We start from the raw sequence: 23,645 nt of genomic DNA on the forward strand, positions 1-23,645 counted from the left end.
TGCCGAATGATTCGGAAATACGTAAAACCAACGATTGCAGAAAATTGACTCTTTACGATATTGGCTTTTTACCCAACTAAAAAGTAGAAACGAGCTGAAAGGTTGCAATTACGGACATGTTGCGCATTTCTGTTATTCCTACTCGGAATTTAGTTAATAAATATATATACTATGTTACATATTTCTTGCCGTAGGATGTCAACGTGCTTTTCGTGTTTTATCGATCTTACAAATAGACAACGACTTTGAACGAATAAATTCTCCATTTTCTGTCCTCGAATTCTAGTTTTAGGGAGAAATACGTTGAAAACTTATCTTTTTAAAAAGAGACGGTCGTCACCGCGAACAAGTAAGAAAGAGGAACGCTTTCTTCGGAGAAATATCGTGCGCTATAAAAGAGGAAATGCAAGGTATCTCTTTTACAAAAAGATTTTGCTTCATGCCCCCTGGGAAGAGAGATACGATTTTCTGGCACCGCCAGCATAGTACTCGTACTTTACATTAGTCGCTTTTATGCACCTCGCGTTTCGCGTGCAATCTGAGGAATTCCTCGTAGTGACGCGTATCAAATTACGAGACGTATTGCGTCCGTTTCTTCTTCGCATACCGAATTTCGGCGGAGCACGGTTCCCCTCCCTTTTTTTTTTTTTTTTTTTGCAAGACAAAGCAAGACTAGAAACTCCCCGTTGGAATGAAAAACGGTGAGAGCAAGAAAGAGAGGGTTTTCCTTTCAAGAAATATTGTGCGCTATAAAGGAGGAGATACGCTTGTGCTTTATTCACCAAAAGATTTTCATTGCCCCCGCCGGCGAGAGAGATGAGATTTCCTGATAACGCGGCGTACCCTTGCATATTCAAAGACGTTCCTCACGCGAACCCTTCGGGATCTAATGACGCGGGATCCTCGATGCTCTTGAAAATTCGGTCGAAACGTAGCCGCGAATGTTGACTCGCTTGAGTGGTAATCAGAAAATTCGGTACCGAACCTTTTGGCATTGTGTTGCGCGATACGGACAATGGCTCCGCTTTAAAGAAACGCGCAGTTAATTTTTTAGTAGAGAGGGGAAAGGGGAAAGAAAAGCGCTCAGTGAACTTCTCCACGATTTAAAGATTACGAAATTCTGGTTTACATCCAAAAATACTTGGCAAAGAGAAGTTTCTTGTTACGAAAGCGTTTAATATATCAGGAACCGTCCTACAGGGCCGCGTGATAGATCGTTCGAGGGATGACCGACTAGACGTTTCCCATGTAAGAAAGGGTCCACGGAAAACAGCGCAGTTACCTCTACCCACGACGGAATTTTATTATTATTTTTTTTTTTTTTTCGATATTCGGATCCCTCTCGAGGATCGCACGGGAGGGTCCGGGGGAAATTTTACGAAGCGCAATATCGCTTCATACTCAGTTTTGAGCGGACGGATTTTGCGAATGACGTTGTTCTTGCCGGTACAAGATAGCGGCGTCGCAGAAATGATAAATGAGAGATTTCTTTCGGAAGTATTGTATCGTGAAAATGGGCGTGCGATCGTTCGCAAAACAAAACGCGGCGAAGGTAAAAAGAAAAGGACAATTCACGGAGCTCGAGCACTGAGCACGCATTTTTCCAAGAATTTCTTTAATATCCTTAATAATATCAAGGCATTGGAAGTCGGCAAAGATCGAGCCCGCGTTACGCATAATTTTGGTTCTTTTATCGCTGGCATATCAGGTGCCTCAAACGGCGTCGAATGCAACGAAAGAGAGCGCGAGAACAAAAGAAATCGAAAGTGTCGGGAGGATATACACCTCGCATAAAAATCGCGCGAGAGAATTTTTATAGCTTCGGTTTTCGAACCGCAACTCTCTCCGTGACGCGTGTATAAAAGATTTTCATCGCGTGTCGCGAAACTGCCGGATGCGATTCGCATTTCGCGTGTTGTGAAGTGCGGTTACGCTGTCAACCGAAGCGAGAACTTTGACGACGTTTCCAATTGTTTGCGGTACACAACCCCCGTCGCGGCAGACGGGTCTAACTTTGGCGCGATCATGTGTTTCGAACAGTGCCCGAGGTGCGAATCGATGTGTGGCGCACATGTGCGCGTGGGTCGCTCCGGGGTATACGCGTTACAATGTATATACGTTATGCAAACTTTCGCGTAAATAGCACGTAAGTAATCGAGGAAATGATCTAGGCGATGTACCGGCGTAAATATCGGAATATATTACCGGAATTTAATTGAAAGCTATCTGCTCCCGATACCGACGCGAAAGCAGCCGGCCAATTTCGTTGAAATATTTCGTAATTCGAAACGCAACGTGAAAGCACATCACATCAACGGCTTGCAATAAAACGCTTCTGTTGGTATTCTTTTATTACAACATACGCGCAATTCAGATTCGCCGGCAAGTTTCCCACCGCGAGCGAATCTCTAGAAATAGTTTGAAAAACGATTCCACCGATTTCGCGCAACAAAGCTTTTCAAAGAATTGCGGAGCGCTTTATCGCCACTGATACTCGAATTACGCGCAATAATCGATTAGCTATACCGGTGCACCCATAACGTGTTCGCTCGCGATAAAAGGCGCCCCCGATAAAATAGACGATTTCTCCTCGTGTAATTAATCCTGAATTAATTACGTTGACCTAAATTTACCCGGTGCCTGAACTCTCACGGGAGTACGATCCGCGATCCGTTAGCGACTTCCCAGCTGCGAAAATCGATGGCCGATGTGTATCGCGTTAGAGAACCACGGGCATACGTTGGCAACATCTAAGATTTAACATCGACGAAATATAGAGGGATAGGGGAGGGAGATCACTTACAACCACAGGCGCCTGCGGTCTCCTGCGGGAGGGGGAGAGTTCGGGAGGACGCAGCTGAGACTTTGAGCTTGCGGTTTAAACGTAAGAGGAGACGTGTTCAATCGCGCAGATGCACTTGGCTCGCGGGAATACGACCACGACGACGGCGGAAAAGAAAGCGGACGGTGCGTCGCCGAGCTTAGTTTCTCGAAAACCATTATTTACGAATCGCATTACCGCGATGCACCGCGATCAGAAACTTTTAGTAATGGAGTACGGGGGCTCGACGACGACGTGCCGCTTACCCCAGACCTCGCGAAGCGCTCGGTGGTCCCCTCGAATCAATGTACCGACAAATTTCAGATCACCGTCGCGACGCGGTAGCTCCTCCGCGCACCGGGCACGGTGTCTGCGACGAAAAATAACAGGCTCGTTTGTACGCGAAATAGCACCGAGGCGTGAATAACGCGCCGAGCGTTACGTAGGTACGTATATTTTGATTGCCTTCGGTGTATAGCGAGCGTGTGCTTCGACGTCGATGTAATTGAGTTTTCAGTAAGCTGAATATTTATCGAAACGTGGAGAAACGGGCGAAACGAGCAGCGACAAGCAGCGGCATAATTAATATCGTAGAGAAAAGCGATACATTTCTCACGCAAACGTTGGAAACTTAAGAAAGTCGTTCTGCCGTTTTGCAAAATTTATTTCTCGCTTTATTGTAATGTTTTAACCGGGCGATTGCGTCGACCGTTTCTTTCGCGCTCACGGACCATTCGCCAGGCATAAATCACGGATATCCGTTTGCGCGGAAACGCGCTGGATTTATGGTTAATTCGATTATACCGCCCTCCCGGCGCTGGGATACCTTCGGGTCCTATTGTTCGCGGATACACCGACACGTCTAAGGAGAAATGCAGAAGTAATGTATATAAGCAGACTGTTTTCGACAGCGGCGGATTCATCGTCGCGAGCTACGTTGATAAATAAGTTCCCGGGGCCGCGCGCCGCCGCCGCTCGTTCTATTCTTCGTTTGATTTAAGATCGCGAAAAGCTGCGCGTCTCTAAAGCGCTCTCATGTTAAATTATTATACTTTGGCTGACCCACTTCGATCTCCGTACGTAATCTCGGCACTCTCTTTCTTCGTGCCTTGACTGCCTTTCCCTCGATCCGTTGAAGCAAAGTTTTCAATCGCGTATGAATATATATATGTATATGTATATGTACGTATTATCATCTTCCAGTCATTTATATCCCCATTCTCGCCTTCTTCATTCCTTGCAGTCAAAAATATTACAAAGGAGTATACATATACATATACTTGGTAACGCGATAAGAAAAGTTGCGGTCTCTGCACGACATTAATAATGTTACGTTAAATTATCTTATTTCGTTGCTTCTCACAAGCGTTTAATAGCTCGCATTTATAAATTTATTAAGCGTTTATAAGTCAGGGGCCAACGGAGGTTTTCTTCTCGAACAAATATTTTTCTATTTTCGTAGACCGAGGAACGCTAACGTTTCATTTCCTGCACGAAATTGCGCGATTGTCAAGTGAACTCAAAGAAGGGATAAAATCGCTCTTTCTCATATATGTTGACTATCCACTTTCCGGAACGAAGTGAAGGACTGTTAAGTGTCCCGGGCGAAGCGATCGGACTCTCTCGTCGAAGGATCAAAGTCCTGTCCGCGGCGCGCGACGCGAGAACAATGACGTTCGGAATGGAATTCCAGAACGGAAAGTCCCTGTAATTGGAAATCTCTCTCTTCCTATCCTTTCGCCCCTCTTTTCTCTCGCCGCTATACACCGGCCGACGTGAGGCTGCGGGACGGCGATCGATAGTTCCTTGACACCCGTGGGAAAATCGGATACGAGAGTCCTGCAACGCTCCCGCACTGAGGAAGGACCCGCTCGGACAAGAACCTAATACGCGAGAAGGATAAGCACGATGAAAAAGAAGAATTAGTCCGGGTTTTATTCTCGTGAAGATACTATGAGAAACGGAACAAAGAGTTTATCCGCGGATTTTTCTTTCGGTATTATCATTCCTATAACCAAGTCTTCTCCCGGAGTTTTTTCCCCCTTTACGATTTATAATTAACGTAATTACGTAGAGCTTTCTTCTCATCGCGCATTACACAAATTCCACGTAAATCTGTCTGCGTTGTGAGTGACGGTGAAAAATCGCAGCCGCTCCGCGGCGCGCTCGCGAAACGCTGCGCCCCGCTCAAATTAGCCTCTTTGCAGAAGGCCCAAATCCGTTTAAACGTTTTAATTAACTTGCGGGTTTGAACAGTGTGATTTAAACGGCCGGTTAAAAACCACATTTCGCATCGGTGCGTAACGCAGACAAAAATCTAAAATTATCACGAAGTGCTGAACTAGCGGGATTCAAGATATTTCAACGGTTCTCTCGCAGCCGTGAGAGTTCGTTCGCTTTAAAACGAGCTTCGCCTGCAAAAAAAAAAAAAAAAAAAAAAAAAATTGAGTCCTGATAAATCAATAGGCACACCTGCTATTTAGCAGTAACGTCTGATCATTTCGTTACAAAGGAATCAGCAAGTGGATACGTTGATTTAAGTCGTTTAATCGGATCACATTGCAGAATCGGCACTAAGTCCGTCGTCTTCGAGAATAATGTAATTCGACGGATGTTGGTAGATGTACACGTCGTGTCTCGTCGTCGTCGTCGTCTCTGGCAAATATAAAATCAGACTAAGAGACTAGATCTCCGTCGATCCTCCTCGGGATATCTACATATCGAGGAGCCTTCCGAAGAGAAACTTCGCCGATGGAATTCGTAACGAACCTTCACGTTGTCGTCTTGCGATCGACGACTCGCTTCGTTTCGTGTCTCGCTACCGCGAAGTCCTGTCCGCAGGGTAATTAGATTCCGTCGAGTGAGATCAAAGTCTACCGCCATTTCCATCCCCGCGAAAAGCCTCGCTTCTCAAAGTTTCTCGGCGCGGTCGTTTTTCTCCCGACGGCGAACTCTCGAGGAGAGCGTGTCGCCCAACTTTTTCGACGACGAGATCGCGCCGGAAACCTCATGCAGATGGATGGCAATCAATAAGTATGGAAGTTGTTGCGCAATTGTTTTCGTCGTAATATTTCAAGAAGAATTATAAAACCTTTATATATTCAAATAAAATTGATTTGATAAATATAAATCGCTGTACAAAAAAAAGAAAAAAAACATTAGCATTAAAAAAAATCTAAAAAAAAAAATTTTAATATAAAAGTAAAGTTTTAAAAATATTTTTAAGGTATAGCTATGTCTTGTTCAATATTTTACAAAGACCGAATTCAGATTATTTCTCGAAAACGCTAAACGGATACAAAAAAGAAAAAAACTTGCGGAAACCATTGTGCGACGGAGAAACGTTTTAGTTTCCAAGCGTACAACGTTCGATACCCAGCGTGCGACATTGCGAAGTACGGATTGAACAACGGAAGGAAGATGGGCAAACCAATACCCGAGGGCACAGCGCACTTTTACACCTTTCTCGCCGTAAACGTCTCGAGATAAACGTTCTACGGCGAGCCGTCGTACATGTCGCGGCCGTCTGTCGTCTGGCGCAGCCGTTCCGCCGACAGGGGGATTCTTGTGTCAGGACGAATTCATAACAGAGTCATAATTGCGGGACGGGTCCCGCAGTATGCATAATCCCGTAGTTAGCAGTTCTGCTTAACGATCCGCGAGAAGCAATCCCGACGTACCTGCCATGCTGCAGGATGGAGGCGGCCAGCCCGTCCCTTATTACCATCCTTGCATTCCGGCCCTTCGCCCCTTCCTCTTTCCCTCTTTCTCTCTTTCTCTCTCTCTTCCTCCCTCTCGCTTCTCTCTTTCTCGTCATTTTCACAATATGGGGATCGTGCCTAAACTATACATACATGGAAGGACAAGGGTACATACTACAGAGCACAGTACGTACGACTGACGAAAACCGTGGGATCTGAGTATGACGCGACAAAAACCGTGGATAAAGAGCAGGGACCCGAGAACGAGAACGGGTTGCACACACTTACTCTGAAAGAAGAGAGAGAGAGAGAGAGAGGAGGGAAGCAGGAGAGTTCGTTAATTACAATCCCTCTGCCTGCCACCGTTCACCGCAAGCGACCGCGAAGAGGATCGGAGAGAGAGAAGAAGACCTATGGCAATATCGCGTTCGAACGGTGCACCGTCAACGGTGAATCGTGGAAGTGGCGAGACACGATATCGCTACTATTTGAAGAGGGAAAGTTTCACGTATTCCATCAAAATGCCAAAATTTCAATCGACGAAGAATATAATTATTCTTATTCCGTAAGTCGGTACCACGCCGATAAAGTATTACATTTTTAGTAATAACTGACTTTTGCGCGCTGATATTAAAGAACAAACGGGTTTCGAATAATGCTTTAGATATTGAGACATGAAAGGCTAGGTAAAAAAATACAAATCGATATACGCGTAATGCAATAAAATTGATAAGCTGAAATAGAACACGCTAAACGAGTTCAATTTAATCGTGGTGTATTATGCATTTCCTTTATAAAAAAAAAAAAATAAATAAAAAAAAAAAATAATAATAAAAAAAAAATTTATAAAAAGAACACGAAAATGCTTCAAAACGACAATAGCCAATTAGAGAAATACGCGATGTTTCGAGCGAGGGGGTTCCGATTCTATCGAAGATAAATGCATCAGAGTGCGCGCGAATGAGCGCTACATTTGTCTGCTTTGTTTCGTCAGCCAGATGCCATCTCGCGAGCGCGTTGACGCGAATAACGAAGCACCCTTAATTAATTATACTCCCGCTGTTCGCATAGCGGGCGCGTCCGATTTGAAAAATTTACTGTAATTCGTGCCGACATGCTCGTAAACGCATCGCGCGCCGTACGTATTCATCGGGCGGCACGTCGTAATCATAGTTCAGCTCTATCGCTTTTATGATTATTTGGAATCGCGCGTGCCGCGTCGCGGGCGATCTATCAGATTATTCTCGCGCTGGTGGCGATTTAAGCCGGTTAATTTATCGACCGCTTCGCTACACGCCGGCTTCAGATAGCCCATTAGATAAACGTTACTTGCATTCAGCTCACTTACCCGTGTGCGTCCTTTGATGGGCCTTGAGATGCGAACTCTTGGTGTACACCTTCTTGCAACCAGGAAATTGGCATTTGTGTATCCTACGTTTCGTGTCGGGCGGACTGTGCTCGTTGCTCCTCGCGTGGTGCCTGTTAGCCACGGTGGTTGTGGCCGCGGTTGTACCCGCGTGCGCGTGTTGCGTGCTGGCTACCGCGGGGAAGCCGTTCGCCGTGACGGAGATCAGTCTGTAAAATATAAAAAAAAAAAATCGTGATACACCCGCTCTCACTCGCTGTGTTTCGACCTCGTTGTAATTAGCCCGTTGCGCGCTATTGAGGCGCGACATCCGTAAAGCGGGCCCGTGGCGTGTCACGGCTCGCCAGTCCCCGGCACAGTTTAACGCGCGCGAAATAGCAAGTAGCGTAATCGGACGACGGGCATTGAGTAATCGGCGCACGTCTCGTTCTTTGAAAGAAACGCGAGCGAATCGAGAGGAGCGCAATTCCGGCGACGGGTTAATGATGGATCGCGAGGGCGAATTGTTTTAAGTTTCTTATCTCGGTAGAGAAACGTTCGGAGGCTACTTCCCGACAACGTAAATTTTTTTTTTCTTTTTTCTTTTTTTTAATGAGCCGCCGGTCTGCTTCTCCTTTTTTTTGTAAATTCCGTAGAAAATTGCCGGGAACGAATTGGATGGGATAAGTCGACCCGGAAAGTACGTCCACTTTATGTCAGGTAATGCCAGTTACAGTTAATCAAGATAATTTCCGAGCGAGAGACGTAACTATACGGCACATCCGTCTTTCGTAAGACAAGTATCGCGTTAAGCCACTTGCCTCTTTCAATTCTAGCGGCAATTAGGTTTTCATTAAGTAAGAATAGCGGCAACGAGAGAATTTTACTCAAAGAGGAACCACCGACGCGAAAGCAGGACGTTTCTTCCGTCTGAATTTTTCGGTCGCGTAGCGCGGAGAAAAGAGTGCGAGCGATCGCTAGGAAAAAAAAGGATACGCAAATTTTGCAACGCTCACCTTGCGACACTCTGCGCGTTCCCAGCGGTAACCCTGACGATAGCACTCCTCCCGCCCGTGCCGTGAAGGTTGAGGTTGTGCACGTCGAGCATCGAACTCCCGCTCGACGAGTGACTGGAGTTGGAATGACCTTGACCCGAGCCGGGACTCGATGGTGGCGTCAGGATCTGGCCTTCACTTTCGCACCCGCTATCTTCCTCCTCCTCGATCTCCTGCAGCGGCAAAATTGCGCGCATTATACAACGAGATTACGATTAATAACGTAACAGGAAACGATCGCGTCGGTCCGTGAATCGCCGCTGGGGTTCGTATTGAACTCGGGCCGGTTACCATAGATAAATAAATCGATCTTACGAACTCGTAGCGTTCAACTAGGTTGCGTTCAACGAGATATATTGCGCGTTGCGTTAAATAAAAAATTACAAAAATTTAACTTTAATAAATATTTCCTGAAAATTAAGTTCGGTAATAATTATTCAAAGCGGAAGCTTGGTCAGGGTTTTTAAATAATGTTTTATGAATTTTCTGAATTTTATAAAACAAACAAAGGAACGTATTTCAACTTTGTGTTAAATTTATTTTAAATTAATTAATGTTTTAACGCGGATTTGTAACGCGAATTCGTAACGCTATTAATTTCAAGTAAAATGTCATTATCGCTAAGTACACATAGCATACCTCGTGCTCCTCGTCTTCCTCAAGGTCTTCACTCGGTTCTTTTTTAAGAATAAGCGCCGTGCAGGAGAGGGAAGGTGAGCTGTCCCAGGACAGTGCTGAACACGCCGAACTCGCCGAAGACATCGATAAAGAGTCGAGGTGACGATCGAGGAGATCCCTATCGCGGCCATTATCGTTATGATCGCTGGGACTGAATTTAATGTCGTCCAGACAGAGGGGATCTCTCTCGTCTGACGACGTCGTCACCTGATTTATAAAGAGAGAGAAGCGATTTTATTTTTAAAAAAATCATATTAATTTTAAGACCGTGCAATAATCGATATCACGTTGAACATGCGAGCGCATAAAAATAATATACGAAGAATTAAAAATAAAGGTTTATTAGCGTATAAATAAAAAAATTCTCCCTGCGGGATTAATTTAATAGATAGCTTAATAGTTCGTAAACATCGATTATGTACCTCCATTTTGATTGGAGCGTCGAATTGCGCGCTCGTTCCGGTGGATGTCGTCCATGAGATCGATGGTGCCCTGAAGAGGTTCCAGGGCGCTGTGTCTAGTTCCGTGGGGAGTTTTTTGTACGATTGTAACTTCGGCTCGTCCTTCAGGTACCTCTCCATCTCGTAGCATGTCTGAAAGAGGAGACAAGAGGGCTTGTTAGGAGACTGAAGCGACTTAAGTATCCCGCCGAGCCACTCACGCTGAAATGGTGGCAATGGGCGGTACTGTGACTTAATTTTAATAGCTATAAAAGAGAAGGGAACCGATTAAGATCAGATGATATATATCGCTTTAATACAAATTGGCACTTCACACTTTTGTATAGATTACTTCGCGAATATTTCATGAGAAGTTTTACATCGTTTTAAGCAGGGGAAAAAATACGCGTCAAGTCGTTATAGAATAGCGTAATCTAAAAAGCAAAATATTTTTCTTTTTCTTTCTTTTTTTTTTTTTTGCAATGTGATCTTATGATATGACGAGCGCTTGCGGTGATCGCGCAGTAGTCCGCAAATGCTGCAGAAATTATCTTCAGAAGTCGAGCATCCCATATGGGAAAGTACGGCGCCGTCAACGCAACTACTCGCGAGTTTGTGAAGTTGATGCTCTCCCGTAGGCTGTGCCAGTTTGGTACAGTTCCTTGGAGAGAGTACAAAGTTATGCTACTCACTACGAGGAATTATGCACCAACTATACCACACAAATGAGATTATAGCACTCCGTTCGGGCTAAGTCTCCTTCGGGTCCTTCGTCCTGTCGACTTCTCTTTGAGCGGAGGCTCCGTATAGCGAATAATTACGAAATGATAGCTGCGCCATAATAACTCGCAATTTTAATACATATAGCGTACGTAATTTTTAAGCGCTAATTTTATGAAATAGTGGTCGCGCTCGGTTTTATAAAAATTCAATTATGAATATTCTTAGAGCAATTTAAACTGTCCGTCTTCACTTCAAAATTTTTAATTAATTTCCTATTGTAAGTAATTAATTTAATTTCGTTATTTTGTTGGTTTTTTTAAAATGAAAATTGTTGTTTTGCATGATATTATCACATTATTTTAAAATTTTTTTTTTATATAGTAAATTTTGCTATGAAATTAATTATTACAAATGGAATAACATTCTACGAGAGTAATTTATACCAACCTTCAACAACAATATTATTTTTCTTTCCGCCTACGAGCTAAAAACGATAGCTGACGCAAGCATTCTTTGTGCACTTTCGTATCTTCCTTCGGGCATTGTCTACCAATTTATTATTCGCCCTTAACGGTTACCATCAGGAACGACGGTTCTCTCTGACGCTATTATAAATGAAGCTATTCGCCTTCTATAAAGCTACTTTAAGAACGTTTGTTACATGCCGGCGTTGGTAGCAGTATAATATAGTCCATCGAGAAATATGTTCTTAACGTCATTGCAATCACACGTCTTAATAAACAGTCTCTTTACGGTGGACAAAATAAAATTGCAATCACCATCTCCGCTTCTTAAACACAAAATTGTAAGAGTAAAGCGCTTACAAACTGCTTTACGTCGAGCCTTTAATTGAAAACAGTACGCGGGAGCTAAGCGAATTAGGACGCATCGTTTTTGCGCCGAGCGAATCGGCTTTCAAAGCCGCAATCGTAAAATCACGAGAAGCAAGTGTACGAATTAGTTATCTGTAATACCGTAATTTACGATAAGTACGTCTAGAATCAAACAACGAGCAAGAAGTCAAGTCTATTTTCCCGCCTGACAAAGATTCTTCAGAAACTGCGAAAAAAAGAGAGAAAAAAAAAAAAAAAAAAAAAAAAAAACCGGCTGCGAGCCGAAGTTCGAGGGCTGCGTCTAATGCCGTTGGTCCCTTCTGCGAGAAAAATAATCGCCGCCGGGCTCCTTCATTATTCACGATTAAAGTTCGTCCGGGGGCACCGTGGGTACGACTAACGGCGTTAATATAACTTGGAAAGGAATTTTATCACTCGCTTAGGGACCGTTTCTCCTTCCCTAGGGCTTGCTCCAGCATCAACTGAACTTTACTAATCCTGACCTCCGCGGCGCAGCTCTATATAGACGACCGATCTATCCTGTCGACTTAATCTGTCAGAAAATCTTTGAGGAAAACAACGTTAATCATGGTTTCGAAATGGAACACTATTAACCTGCTCGAAGCCATAAAAATACTGATCGATTCTAACGGAAGGCACACGTGCTCTAAATAATTGAAACGTTTTAATAATACATTTTAATAAATCAATTGTTAATATAAAACGAATAGAAAAGTGGACTGAAAAATTAAATTGTGCCAGCTTTTTAAAACTTCAACGAGAGGAATGGATGTTTTGTTTAAAGTACTTCCCTTGATTATTAAAATAAGAGACTGTAGAGAATATTTCAATATCAAAAATAGTTCAGTATCGAAAATAATCAAATATCGAAAATAGATAATGTTTATACGATGAAGACTTCAGTACCACAATTCCGTTATTTGTTAGGCAAAGCACGTCATATTAATATTGATTTTGTGCGGCGTCGTAACCCACCGCGAAACAGGAAGCGCAACGCCTTTACGAGGCTACGTACGACTCGCGTTCAAGGAAACGTGGGTTCGACCTTTCGCGGTTTCTACGTTATTCCGGGAATTGCGGATGGTTTCGCGGAAGATATTTTGATTTTCTTTGTTACCCGTAACGGTAAACCGGCCACGCTGCGCAGCCTAGGGAGCGCAATGTGCGACGTAGTCGCCGTGAAAAATAACTGGGAGCTCGCTCGGTTAAGTGCACATCCGTAGCTTTATGACTGCGGAGACGAGCCGAAACGCGTCCCTTCGCCACCCGCTCCGTTAAATCCAAAACTGTGTAATAATTTAGAAGCCCACGGCCGAAGCCTTGCACGCCCACGGTCGATCGCAACGGCTATACTAACATCCTCCGTAGGAATGCCCCATAAGCATCCGAATTGCGGAATTCTCTATTACATTTTTCGCGATAAGCCTACAGGCCATTCGTCCGTGGATTTACGCGGCCCTTCGCCCCTCTCTGCGTCATCGCCATAAAATTCCATCGGCGAGAGAGCACAGTATTTAAGATCTTGTTGCTAATCTAATTTACGCGGCTGTTATAAATATAATATCACAGTCGCCTCATTATTATTATTATATTCCGTTTCGATCGAGTTTTCGATTGCGCTCAAACTTAATTAAGTGCGAGAGTCGTGAGAAGCGCGCGATACATTCAATATTGATAAGCAAGTGGATGATCTCCAAGTTACGTCATCAATTGCTACGGGTGATATTCCTCTCGTGGGACCTGAGCAAACACTCGGGGAGTGCGAATTTTTTTTATGATGTTTACTTTCTTTTAGCTGACGAAGGGATGGCGGACGAAGGGATGGCGGACGAAGGGACAGCGGTAGTAAAAAAAATTCCATGGATCGATAGGCCGAATGCTCGATGAAAAGAAACGAATGAAAAGAGACCGTCTCACTATTATGCTTTTATAGGTAAACCTGTAAGACATTTGCAGCGGATTTATGAGATTCCGGTAATTCCGCTGCGTCACGTACGCGATTAGCGAAAACATTTGCGTTGCTCGTCAAAAGCTCGCGTCAGGCATTAAAATGCAATTATTCAGATCTCGGAACGTATTATTTAAGTGCGATCGAATGTTTTTCGTAGATTTAAGCCTAATATTTACGACGCTATTAAACACGATTATTTATTTGAAAAACCTGTATAATATAATAGCAAAAATTGGCATGAAAATTTCACAAAACTCTCACGGTCTCGCAGAAAATACAATTTGATTTTCTGGCGACCGAGCGGTAATTACGTTTTATTCGGTATCGCGTAATGTTGTGATATCAAAAGACATTTGCGGATTTTTATTTTCCATGGAGCCATAGGGACTTTCTACGTTCGACCAACGAGGTCATATCTAAAAGGGAAACGTCTTCGTCGGGCTCAATGGGCGCAGAAACAGTTCGGAGATAATGGTCACTCCCTACGACCGATAAGACCGTTCTTAATGATAACGGCATCATTTCGGTGTTTGTGTAGGATAGAGCTCGATTCATCGGTGGGCCATCACATTGAACAAACAGTAGAAAGATGAAAAAAAAAAAAAAAAAAGAAGAAGAAAAAAAATTGACCGGATCGTGGAACGGAGCGCGAAATCTGAACAGGCGAAGAGAACGTCGAGAGCTCTGTCTCGGATTCTCAAAAATCTCTTATCGCAGACCGCTCGTAGATCCCCTGAAAGTCGGGCTCTCCTCTTCAGAGACCACCCGTCACCTCGCTTTTTCCCCTCTCTCTCCTTCCACTGTAGTTTACGCAAACTCAAATCTTTACCTAGCGCGAAGACGTTTCGACAGTAACGAGGCCGGAATCCGCTGAATGTGGCGGTAACAATAAAATAAAGCATTTTCAAGGAGACGGGCGCCTTTCTGAAGCGGCAGGCTCGAACGTCGAGCACGTCGGTAAGAGACTCGACGATAGGAAATGCTAAGAGGGAGGAAGCGAGTAGCGAGAGAAGAAAGCGAGCCGCTCTCGAGGAGAAAGATAATCTTCGCCCGTCGGCGGAATTTCGCGCGGTGGATTCACCTTTTCTTCCCTTTCGCGCATTTTTCAGCTCTCACCTCGCGCACCGTCCTGGCGGACGTGAAGTTCCGCAGTAATTCCATGGGACTGTCATTAACAGAGCTCTCGCAGTTCGCTCGAGAGCGAATGAATGATAACCCGAGCTCGCATTCGCGTACGAGACCACGCGAGTACTCGCGGCCGAGCGAGCGAGCGAGCGAGCGGAGCGACCGTCGATGCATTTCAGCCCTCCCGCTAGGAGGACCACCACGGTGGCGGTCTGCCAGGTCGTTAAAGAGATCCCCACGATTTTAAGGGCGCCGTAAACCCGCGAATTTATCTCGTCCTTTCCTCCTACTTTCGGGCTCCTCGCGCGTTTCTCTCCTTTCGTCTGATCCTACCCATCCTCGGAGCGACGAAATTTGGGAAAGCGCGGTCGAGGTCGCCTCTTCTATCTCCGTCCCATCCTTTCTTTTAATCGCCCTCTCCGGCGCTTCTCATTCTTCTCAAGTGACAGTGAAAAGAAGAAAGTGGCGATCAGGTGCTTTCCATAGATATCGAGGCCCTCCAGCGTCGCGGGCTGATTAAATGGAGTGTACCGTATCTTAATCTCGTACCGTGCGCGCTCTCGTTCCGCGCCGAAGATACGAAACCTTGGGAACGACAGTGCGTTGGGGGCGAGCGCGAGGATTTACGATTCCGGCCCTTGGGCGTTTGAATCGCTATCTCGACATTGCGAATTCGAGGGAAGTATCGAATAGTGGGCCACTATGTTAGCCTTTATATCGCGGATTGTCTCTAGCAGTATTTTAGTCCGAGATACTAAAACACATTATCTCCAGTAACATTCTCCTGTCAAAGAAATCTAGAAAACTTTAATAATAAATTTTTATCGCACACATTTTTATATTAGAAGAAACAAATCGCGTAATAAAATTGCGTCGCAAACATTCAATATTAAATACAATATTAATTTAAAAAATATTAAATATTTAATAAATCAAAGATTAACGCAAATAGATTTTTTTTTTTTTTTTTTTTTTTTCGAGCTTTATCAATTTAATGTAACTAGTAAAATTGTTGGTTAAATACTATAACTCAGTTCTCTGATAAGTATACGTTCTTAACGTCGCTGGCGAAGTCGTCCTCAGGAGCTCATATCGATCGCGCGGCGTCTAGTCCGGATCCATCGAGGAAATCCTGGCAAGACGACATTCAAGGGAATGGCATCTAGAACGCGAGATCGTGGAGGGATACCATCCAGTCTGATCGTGTTTCGAGGCTTATGGTTTTCCTCCGCCATGCTCGGCCGTCCACTCGAAAACGCGGCGGAACGCCGTTATAGCCGAAGATGATATCCCGGGGGTCAGGGTTAACGACGCTAACAAGCCGCGGCTGAGTGACTTACGACTAATTCAGTATCCGTCCCCTTTCTCTCGTCCCCTCGCTCGTGTCGCGCGATGATGATTCTCAGACAGATGCCTAAGAAGAGAAAGAAACGGAGGCCCGGCACAAAGAGAGCGAAGCGGGTTCTCTTGTCCGGCCAATAGAATGCAATGAGGGCTGGCTAGGCTCGTTAGGGTGCAATCGTACATGCGGCAATACGATTGTTTGTTATTGTTGTGACGTCACCTCGTTAAGCGTACCTTCGTATTTGTAAGCTTGTTAACCGGTAATTTGTTACCACCGCGATTCACGGTAAGGAAATGTGGGAAAAGGAGCGGAAGTGCGCGTAATACAAGTCGGCAAACGATTTCCGGGGTGTGCACAATTGCGAGCGATGCTTTCTAAAGAGGACGAATTTGTGTAGCTTGATCATGCGAACCCGAGTCTAAGTAAGTCAGAGGTATATTATGCGATTCAAGAATACGGCGTTCGTTTGTTCGTTCGTTCTTGTAAATATTTAATAGCGCGTTTTAGTTTAGATAAAATGCAGAGCAAAAAAAAAAAAAAAAGAAAGAAAGAAAAAAAAAGAAAAAGGAAATTGAATAACTGGCTTGCGACGTACAACAATGATAAATCGGTTTGCGCACTATAGGAAGCGTTCGCTTCAGCGGCAAATTTATCTACGCGCGTTCTGTCGCAATATCGAGTGTAATAGCAACTAAGCAAACAGCCGATTTTTATTAGCCCGCACAGTTCCTTTGTGAGAGGATAGGGGCTTATCGTCGAGAAGGAATCCTCTTGCGCGTTCTAGCTGCGCTCGCTTCCTCATTGGCCCTTCTCTCTTTCTCGGCAGCAGCCTTCAAAGCCAGCAGCAGCCCTCGACGAAGATTCGGAACACGAGAGGGATCAGTGCCAAGGATCATAGGGTTCAAATTCCTGGAAGAACCGCAAACTAACTGGCGTACAGTCGATACCAGAAAGGTATTCGGCCTCGAGCCAGCGCGGGAATCATATGTGGGTACCGTAGAAACACGCGCGTGCACGGAAACGCACACACGCGCGGCGAATCGATCGGGACGCACACGTTGCGTAACCATTCTGGTCTCATACTACCGTCGGGATGATTCTCCCGAAGACGTCGTTACCGCCATAGGTCGCAATCTTCTCCGCTTTCGAGCAAATCGAGCAAAAACTCGCCCTCGACGTCGACGCCGTCGTTTCCCCGGGATCGCTCGCATTCCTCGAGATTCTTTCGCGGTAGCCTTTCTCCCCCTCGATTCTATCCCCCGCGTGATGCCCGTCGGATAATCTTCCACGCTTTTTTCTCCATCACGAGCCACATTCCTCCCTTTATATTTGATCATTACGATTTACACGAATTTTCCTACTACGTGAACGCGAAAATGATTCATATTACAGGGATTTTGCATAATTAAATAACGATTTTGCAAAAAAAAAAAAAAGTTAAAAAAAGATTATCTTATACACATGAAAAAAAAGTAATGATAAATAAATCTTTTTTATCATTATAATAATTCTAATAAAATAATGGCGATTATAAATACACCGAGATAATTTATCTAAAAAGAAGCGTCGCACTGGACGTATAAATCTCAACGATTTTAATTCGCCGAACGTTATCGACTGAAACGTCAAACCCGGGTAGATGCCGATGATACGCCGTAATGACAGATGACATTGATGAGCGACCGAATGGCCGCTTGAAATTTACACGAAGCAATTACTCGCGAGAGAAATAAAATCTTCGATTGAGAAAAAAAGGCGGGACCAAATAAACGGACGTGTCGATAACACGTATATTCCCGGCGTTTCCTTCGCCAGGCTAGATTTAATCGTCAATGGACAAAGTTATCGCGATACAAATCTCCGCGCTAGTCTTCCATCAAGTCGAAGAGACGATTAATTGATTGCTGGTACTGCGCGGCGGACATCCAGTGACCTATAAAGACGCAATTTGAAGAAATCCAATAAAAGTAAACAGAGTAAAAGCCTTTCGAGTGTGACGAATTTGATTTTTCACACGTGTCAATCAAGCTGTCCACGCGTACTTGTGCAAGTGACACTGCTACCTATATAAAATACGCAATAAATTTTTTTTTATAAGAAACCAGCTTAGGTAACATAACTACAACATAATATTTTTTTTAATAAGGTATTTATCAAGAAAAAAAAAGTATTATTTTTTTATTATACGGCATTATCTATCGACACACTAATATATTTATTTAAAAACCACGAATTTTTAATAACGAGTTCAAGATTTGATACGAAATTTGTATGTAATTCCATCGCGCATTAATAAATGGCTTTCGCGAATATAACTCTAAATACATTTTGTTTGTGCAGTGCAACATTTTACGGTAAAATATGGATTAAAGCATTAAAAGAGAATTAAGAACTAATCTCTATTTCATTGTCCATTTTCCAGTTCTACATTTTGGAAAATAACCTACTGTGATAAACGCGTTTGCAAACAGCGAGGAAAAAGTAATATGGCGGATGTTGAAACGAGATGAAACGCATCGACCGGCTTTGGCCGTCGTGAAATATGTATCCGCCGTGTCCGCTCGGCGGAGTAGTTTGAGTCTTCTGTTCGCGATAAATGGCGAGGATGAGTGGACGGAGATGTCAATACGTCATCCTCGCGCATCTACCGGCATCGCAGAAGCTGAAGAGAACGCACCGGTAAAGTGACACAAGCGGGATAGGAAAGGAATGCAGACGGTGATAAAAGAAAGCCGTGCGTAGGGAAGAAGAGAATTTTAAGCACGAGCAGAAGTTTTTAAGATAAATCGCGCCGCGGTATGGAAATGTAATAACTGCATAAGTGGCACAGATAAAACCAGCTTTGTAGACACAGCGAAATTCGTATGCAGCAGAATATGACAATTGGAGAAAAAAAAGAAAAAGAAAAAAAAAATGATACATACAAATGTAATCGCCTGAATTACACGACTGGCGAATCTATTAGCCATGGAAACGGCGGCTAGTTTACATGTAAAATAAGATCTCGTTTGGTCAACTTGAAAAACGACATGATACTCATAACTCTCAGTAAGTTCCTCATTTCTCTCTTTTTCTTTCAATAATTCCGCATTCTTCACCTCAAAGTCGTTTCAGCGGAGATTACTATTGAGAGCACGATTTCTTCGTTTCCCTCCCTCCTCCCCTTGCTCTTTCCTCTCCGGTGCCCTCTGTTTCGACCGATTAGCCGTCGCTTCCTAGTCGGCAGTCACAGCATTCGCGTGCGGTTCTGCCTACCACGGTCTTCGTAAATCTAGGTAATGAGGCGTGACGAAATGCAGAGCGCTACCTGACGAACTGTAATGCAGGCGACTGACGATTGGTTCTGATCTCGTCTTGTATTCAAATTCATTCGCTTAACTCACCTCACATCCGCCGTTCACAATTCGTTCTATAGAATATCTAGGCTTCCTTATCCGGACAATCAGTTATAAATAAATGGTTCAAAGAACGGCCCAAGAAATACGGAGCATTCGGATATCAAATAAAATTAAACGCGGCATTACGGCAAAGCGGAAGTTAATTAAATGTTACGTATCTTTGTGCACTAGTTATTATCGCGCTACGATAAAATAATTATTACAAGAAAAAGATTCGAATCGAATTTATAATTCGCATGGTTATTTTGCTGCAACCATTTATATGGAAATAATGAAAATTAAATGTTTCCTCCCTTTTTTTTTTCTTTTCTTAATGTCAAAAAAGTAAATGTAATTTATGAAGAACGGGACATCTGAAAGATTTTCAAAGTTTCGGTCATTGAACTCCTGTGTTCCTTATAAATCTCGCGGTCTTCAATTAGAAACAATAACGCGTCGAGCGCAGACGCGTGCATTATCGTGAAAAATTTAATTCTCCCTCCCGTCTTACAAAGTCGACATATTCCGCGTCTTCGTTTCTCAGTGAGGAATATTAATCCGCCGTAAGGTTCGCCGCGAGAAGGAGAGAGTTAACGTCTCGACGGTTGCCCGTAAAAATCGTTATTCCGCGTCGTTGAGTCACGAGGATCCTAAGGAGGCCCGGTAGCGGCGCACGACGACAGACATTATTAAATTACATTTAGAAGCAGCGCGGAGAAAAGGCAAGGAGTGAGAAGGTGGCGAAAGGGGATGAGGAAAAGTGACGGAGAGAACGAAACGAAACGTTGGAGCACACGGCGAGGGGGAGCGGGAGGCGGGGGAAACAGAGGGGGAGGAAAGAGAAGGAAAAGGGGAAGGGATTTCGCGGAGGTGCGCGGTCGCGGCTGTATATATTAATTTGGCGCCGACAATACATATTCAAGTTGGAATTCATACGCTGTCAGAGGCAGCGCGCTTGGTCGAGTGAATAGACAGACATTATGGATGTCGTACGGAAGCAGGAGAGCACCGGGGGTGGAAGGGACGCGGCGCGGCGTTACGAGGCCCACGGGTTTCACGTACGCCTGGCGCCCCGTACGACCGCAGGGAACCGAGTGCGCGACACCATAGGCAGGTGAACGGGGAACGGGGAGGATACATGAAGCGCGGGCGGGGGTGAAGATAGAGTTGAACGACGAGGGGGAAGAGGAGGCTTCGCACGTTCCACGGCGACGTGACATCCTATTCGAGAACACGGGCTGCATGTAACGAGCGATTCCGAAACTACTCTTCCGCCGTCTATCAGAAGAGAGCCTCGGTCGATCTCAAGAGAGATTCTACACGATCACTACACGCCAGTCCCGTCCAGGCTACGCCGTGCGAGATTCGGGTCCATCATCGCGACGTTCGTGTCAAAGACGGTCCAGCGATGTAGAAAAGTGTCCGCGCGAGCGGCAGAGAAAATACGTGAACGGACCGTTAAAAAAATTTTTCTGACGCGTAACAACGAATGTAAAAATAGTTTGAAAGGTTTTGCAATTTATACCTTTTAATTACCTATTATTATGCAAAATGTTAGTTATAACGTGCAAAATACTTGCGATCAAAATGGAATAAAAGTTTCGCGATTCGCAATTATTTAAAATAATTAAAATATGTCAAATAATATCTGACGAGTAATTATCACGTATGATATATAATCTTCAATAATTATCATTAACTTCGATTAATGGTTCATTACAGAATATCGTTACAGAGTCACGCATATGACTACGTTAAATGTCGATAAACTGTCACCCTCGTGCAAGGAAAATTGCTTCATTCAAGAAGCGGTTATTATCGTGAAGTGGATAATACAGGCTGAGTGCGAGTTTAGAATATTCGCGATGCCAATATATGTTGATCTATGATTGCCACTTGTTAGTTACGAAATACTCGAGGCGCGGGCATACTGGCGCCACGCGAACTTTATACATCCGCTTATCCCGCTCGTAAATTTTATTTCGCTTTTCATAAGTCCGCGAAAATTTTATCAACGGGTTCGCCGCTGCATTCGGGAAAGACAAATCGAATTGCGCGCGGGCGACGAATTCGCCTGCTGATCAGGGTAAATTCGGTTTGAACAAGAAAAACGGGGCTAAGCGTGATTGGCCGAGCGGAAGGAAAGAAGCCGCGCAATGGGCCCGTGGCCAACATATATAGGACGATGCCGCGGATGTATGAGCGCGTAAATCACCGATGCGGAGACCGGGGGATGAAACTTCGGGTCCGCTTGTGTAGCGGGCGGGCGACGAAGCCGGAGGCCATAACTTTAAGCCGCTCGACTTGCTCGACAACGACGACGACGGCGGCGAGAACGACGGCGAAGAAGCCACGCATCGAGTTGTGCACGGCCGACTTTCCGGGATTCCGGTGTTCCATTTATGGTGGAGGAGCGTGCGCGATACGGGGACGGTACTCTCGTCGCTCGTGCCAGAAGCGATTGTTTTATACGGGCCAGAACCGGGGAATACGTTACGACTTGCCTAAACTGAATACGGAACGCGAACACTGGAGAGGGAGAAAATGTTTTTCCCCGACGACGCCGAGCAAGAAGGAAAATTGCCGCGGTCGCGCAATTTGTCGTGAGCGCATTGTCACAATTCTACGTTATACCTGTGCATGAATACGATATATATATGTGTAATTTCCTGGTGTAATAAATTTATTTGCATATTTCTCGTACACTACACGGCTGAAATAAAATATGACCGTCGAGCTCTCGACGGAAGTTATTTAAACAAAAAAAAAAAAAAAAAAAAAAAAGTTTACTTTATAAAAAAAAATATATATATAAAATAGAAAATTTATCTTGGAAAATAAAATTGTCACTCGCGAAAAATTACATACGGTACACATGTTAATCATTTATATTTCGAATATGTGATTTTTTTTTTCTTTTTCTTTACTCCACTCCGAGTACTTTTAATGTTATTCACCTTTCGGAAAGCGTTTGTTAAAATATAACTTTGTTAGCCGTAAAAGGTGTTGCGTAATGGAGAATTAAAATCTCCGTCTGGAATTATAAAGAGGTGCATTGCGATATGCGTGATTCACTTTCTGCGTGTGCGCCGTTTATGGGACGCGCGCGCGTGAAAGTATGTCTTACCAGATGTCATCGTCCAACAGATGATTATTTCACAGCACGAACGTAATCGCGGACTTTCATTCCCGAAGAAACCTTTTATCATTGTGAGATTGAGAGAGAGCCGCGGTGCAGTATGAGCCTTTTATAAAACCATCGACCGCAAAAGAAAAACGACCGTACATCTTATCGTCGTATTGCTTTCACGATGATGGACCGCGCCAAATACGGGCTCGATATCGCGAGATTTATTAAATAGAGCTTTGAAAAATTTTTTATTATGTATTTTTCGGTATTATTTACGCAATCGGGAACTCGGTTGAAAGTGTAGGATTAAAATAACCTTGGTCGAACCCTTCGAAAGGAAATCGATCTTTCGCAAAAGCGTTTCGAGAAAGCAATCTCGTTATGTGAACATCACAACTATACGTCAGTGTGAGATGAAAACCGGAGAGGCAAGTAGTGCTAAAAGCAGCGCAATTAACGAGAGCGCGTTTTAACGAATCGCCATGGCGCGCCGCACATACTTCACGCTGAAATTCAGCGGGATAATTTTAATTAAAGCATGGCCCGGCCTGAGTTTTGCCCATTTGTAATTTACGGGAAAGTAGAATGTAATCAAATACGGCGCAATGTGATAAAATCATAGATCTGATTTTCTGCAAAGTAATCGATAAATTATGTAATTCATACTCGAACAGAAAATGTATTTAATGATATAAATTAATAATTAATTAATACAGCAAGTAGAGTTAGATTTTAAATTAATAAAATTTAATATTTTTCCCATATAAAATACAAAAAGATATTAATATTATATTAATAAAATTCGTAGCATATTATTGATTTTATAATAACCCGTAACCGGAATTTTATGTAGCCCTTTTGAATTGTTAAAATGCAAAAGCTGTGAATATTTGTCTCGTGCGTTCACGTAGTCCTTTTAAATATTCTGCCGCTTATCTTAATAAAGTAGTATTACATTTTAAACGAGAGAATCGTTAATTACGCGCTCCTTAATATTTTATTGGATCTCTCATATCTTTCCCTTTAATCGCGTTACGCGTTACACGCGAAATAAGATACATTGTGTACTCTCTTCGGTGTACAATTTACGGAGCTTGTTT

General features: G+C 43.9%; 1 protein-coding gene across 5 annotated transcripts in view; it reads right to left on the reverse strand.

Moving 5' to 3' along the window:
• LOC139105842 (Krueppel-like factor 6) overlaps nucleotides 1-23,645 on the reverse strand; it is a 286,889-nt gene that overhangs the window by 17,032 nt on the left and 246,212 nt on the right. For all 5 annotated transcript variants that reach the window (XM_070662145.1, XM_070662146.1, XM_070662148.1 and 2 more), the window contains 4 exons: nucleotides 10,023-10,193; nucleotides 9,562-9,807; nucleotides 8,884-9,095; nucleotides 7,871-8,097 (listed from right to left, as the gene is read on the reverse strand). In XM_070662145.1, coding sequence (XP_070518246.1) covers nucleotides 7,871-8,097; nucleotides 8,884-9,095; nucleotides 9,562-9,807; nucleotides 10,023-10,193 — 856 coding nt within the window. The remainder of the gene's footprint in view (nucleotides 1-7,870; nucleotides 8,098-8,883; nucleotides 9,096-9,561; nucleotides 9,808-10,022; nucleotides 10,194-23,645) is intronic.

The sequence above is a fragment of the Cardiocondyla obscurior genome, linkage group LG09 (genome assembly GCF_019399895.1).
Source record: "Cardiocondyla obscurior isolate alpha-2009 linkage group LG09, Cobs3.1, whole genome shotgun sequence".
Classification (NCBI taxonomy): Eukaryota; Metazoa; Arthropoda; class Insecta; order Hymenoptera; family Formicidae; genus Cardiocondyla; species Cardiocondyla obscurior.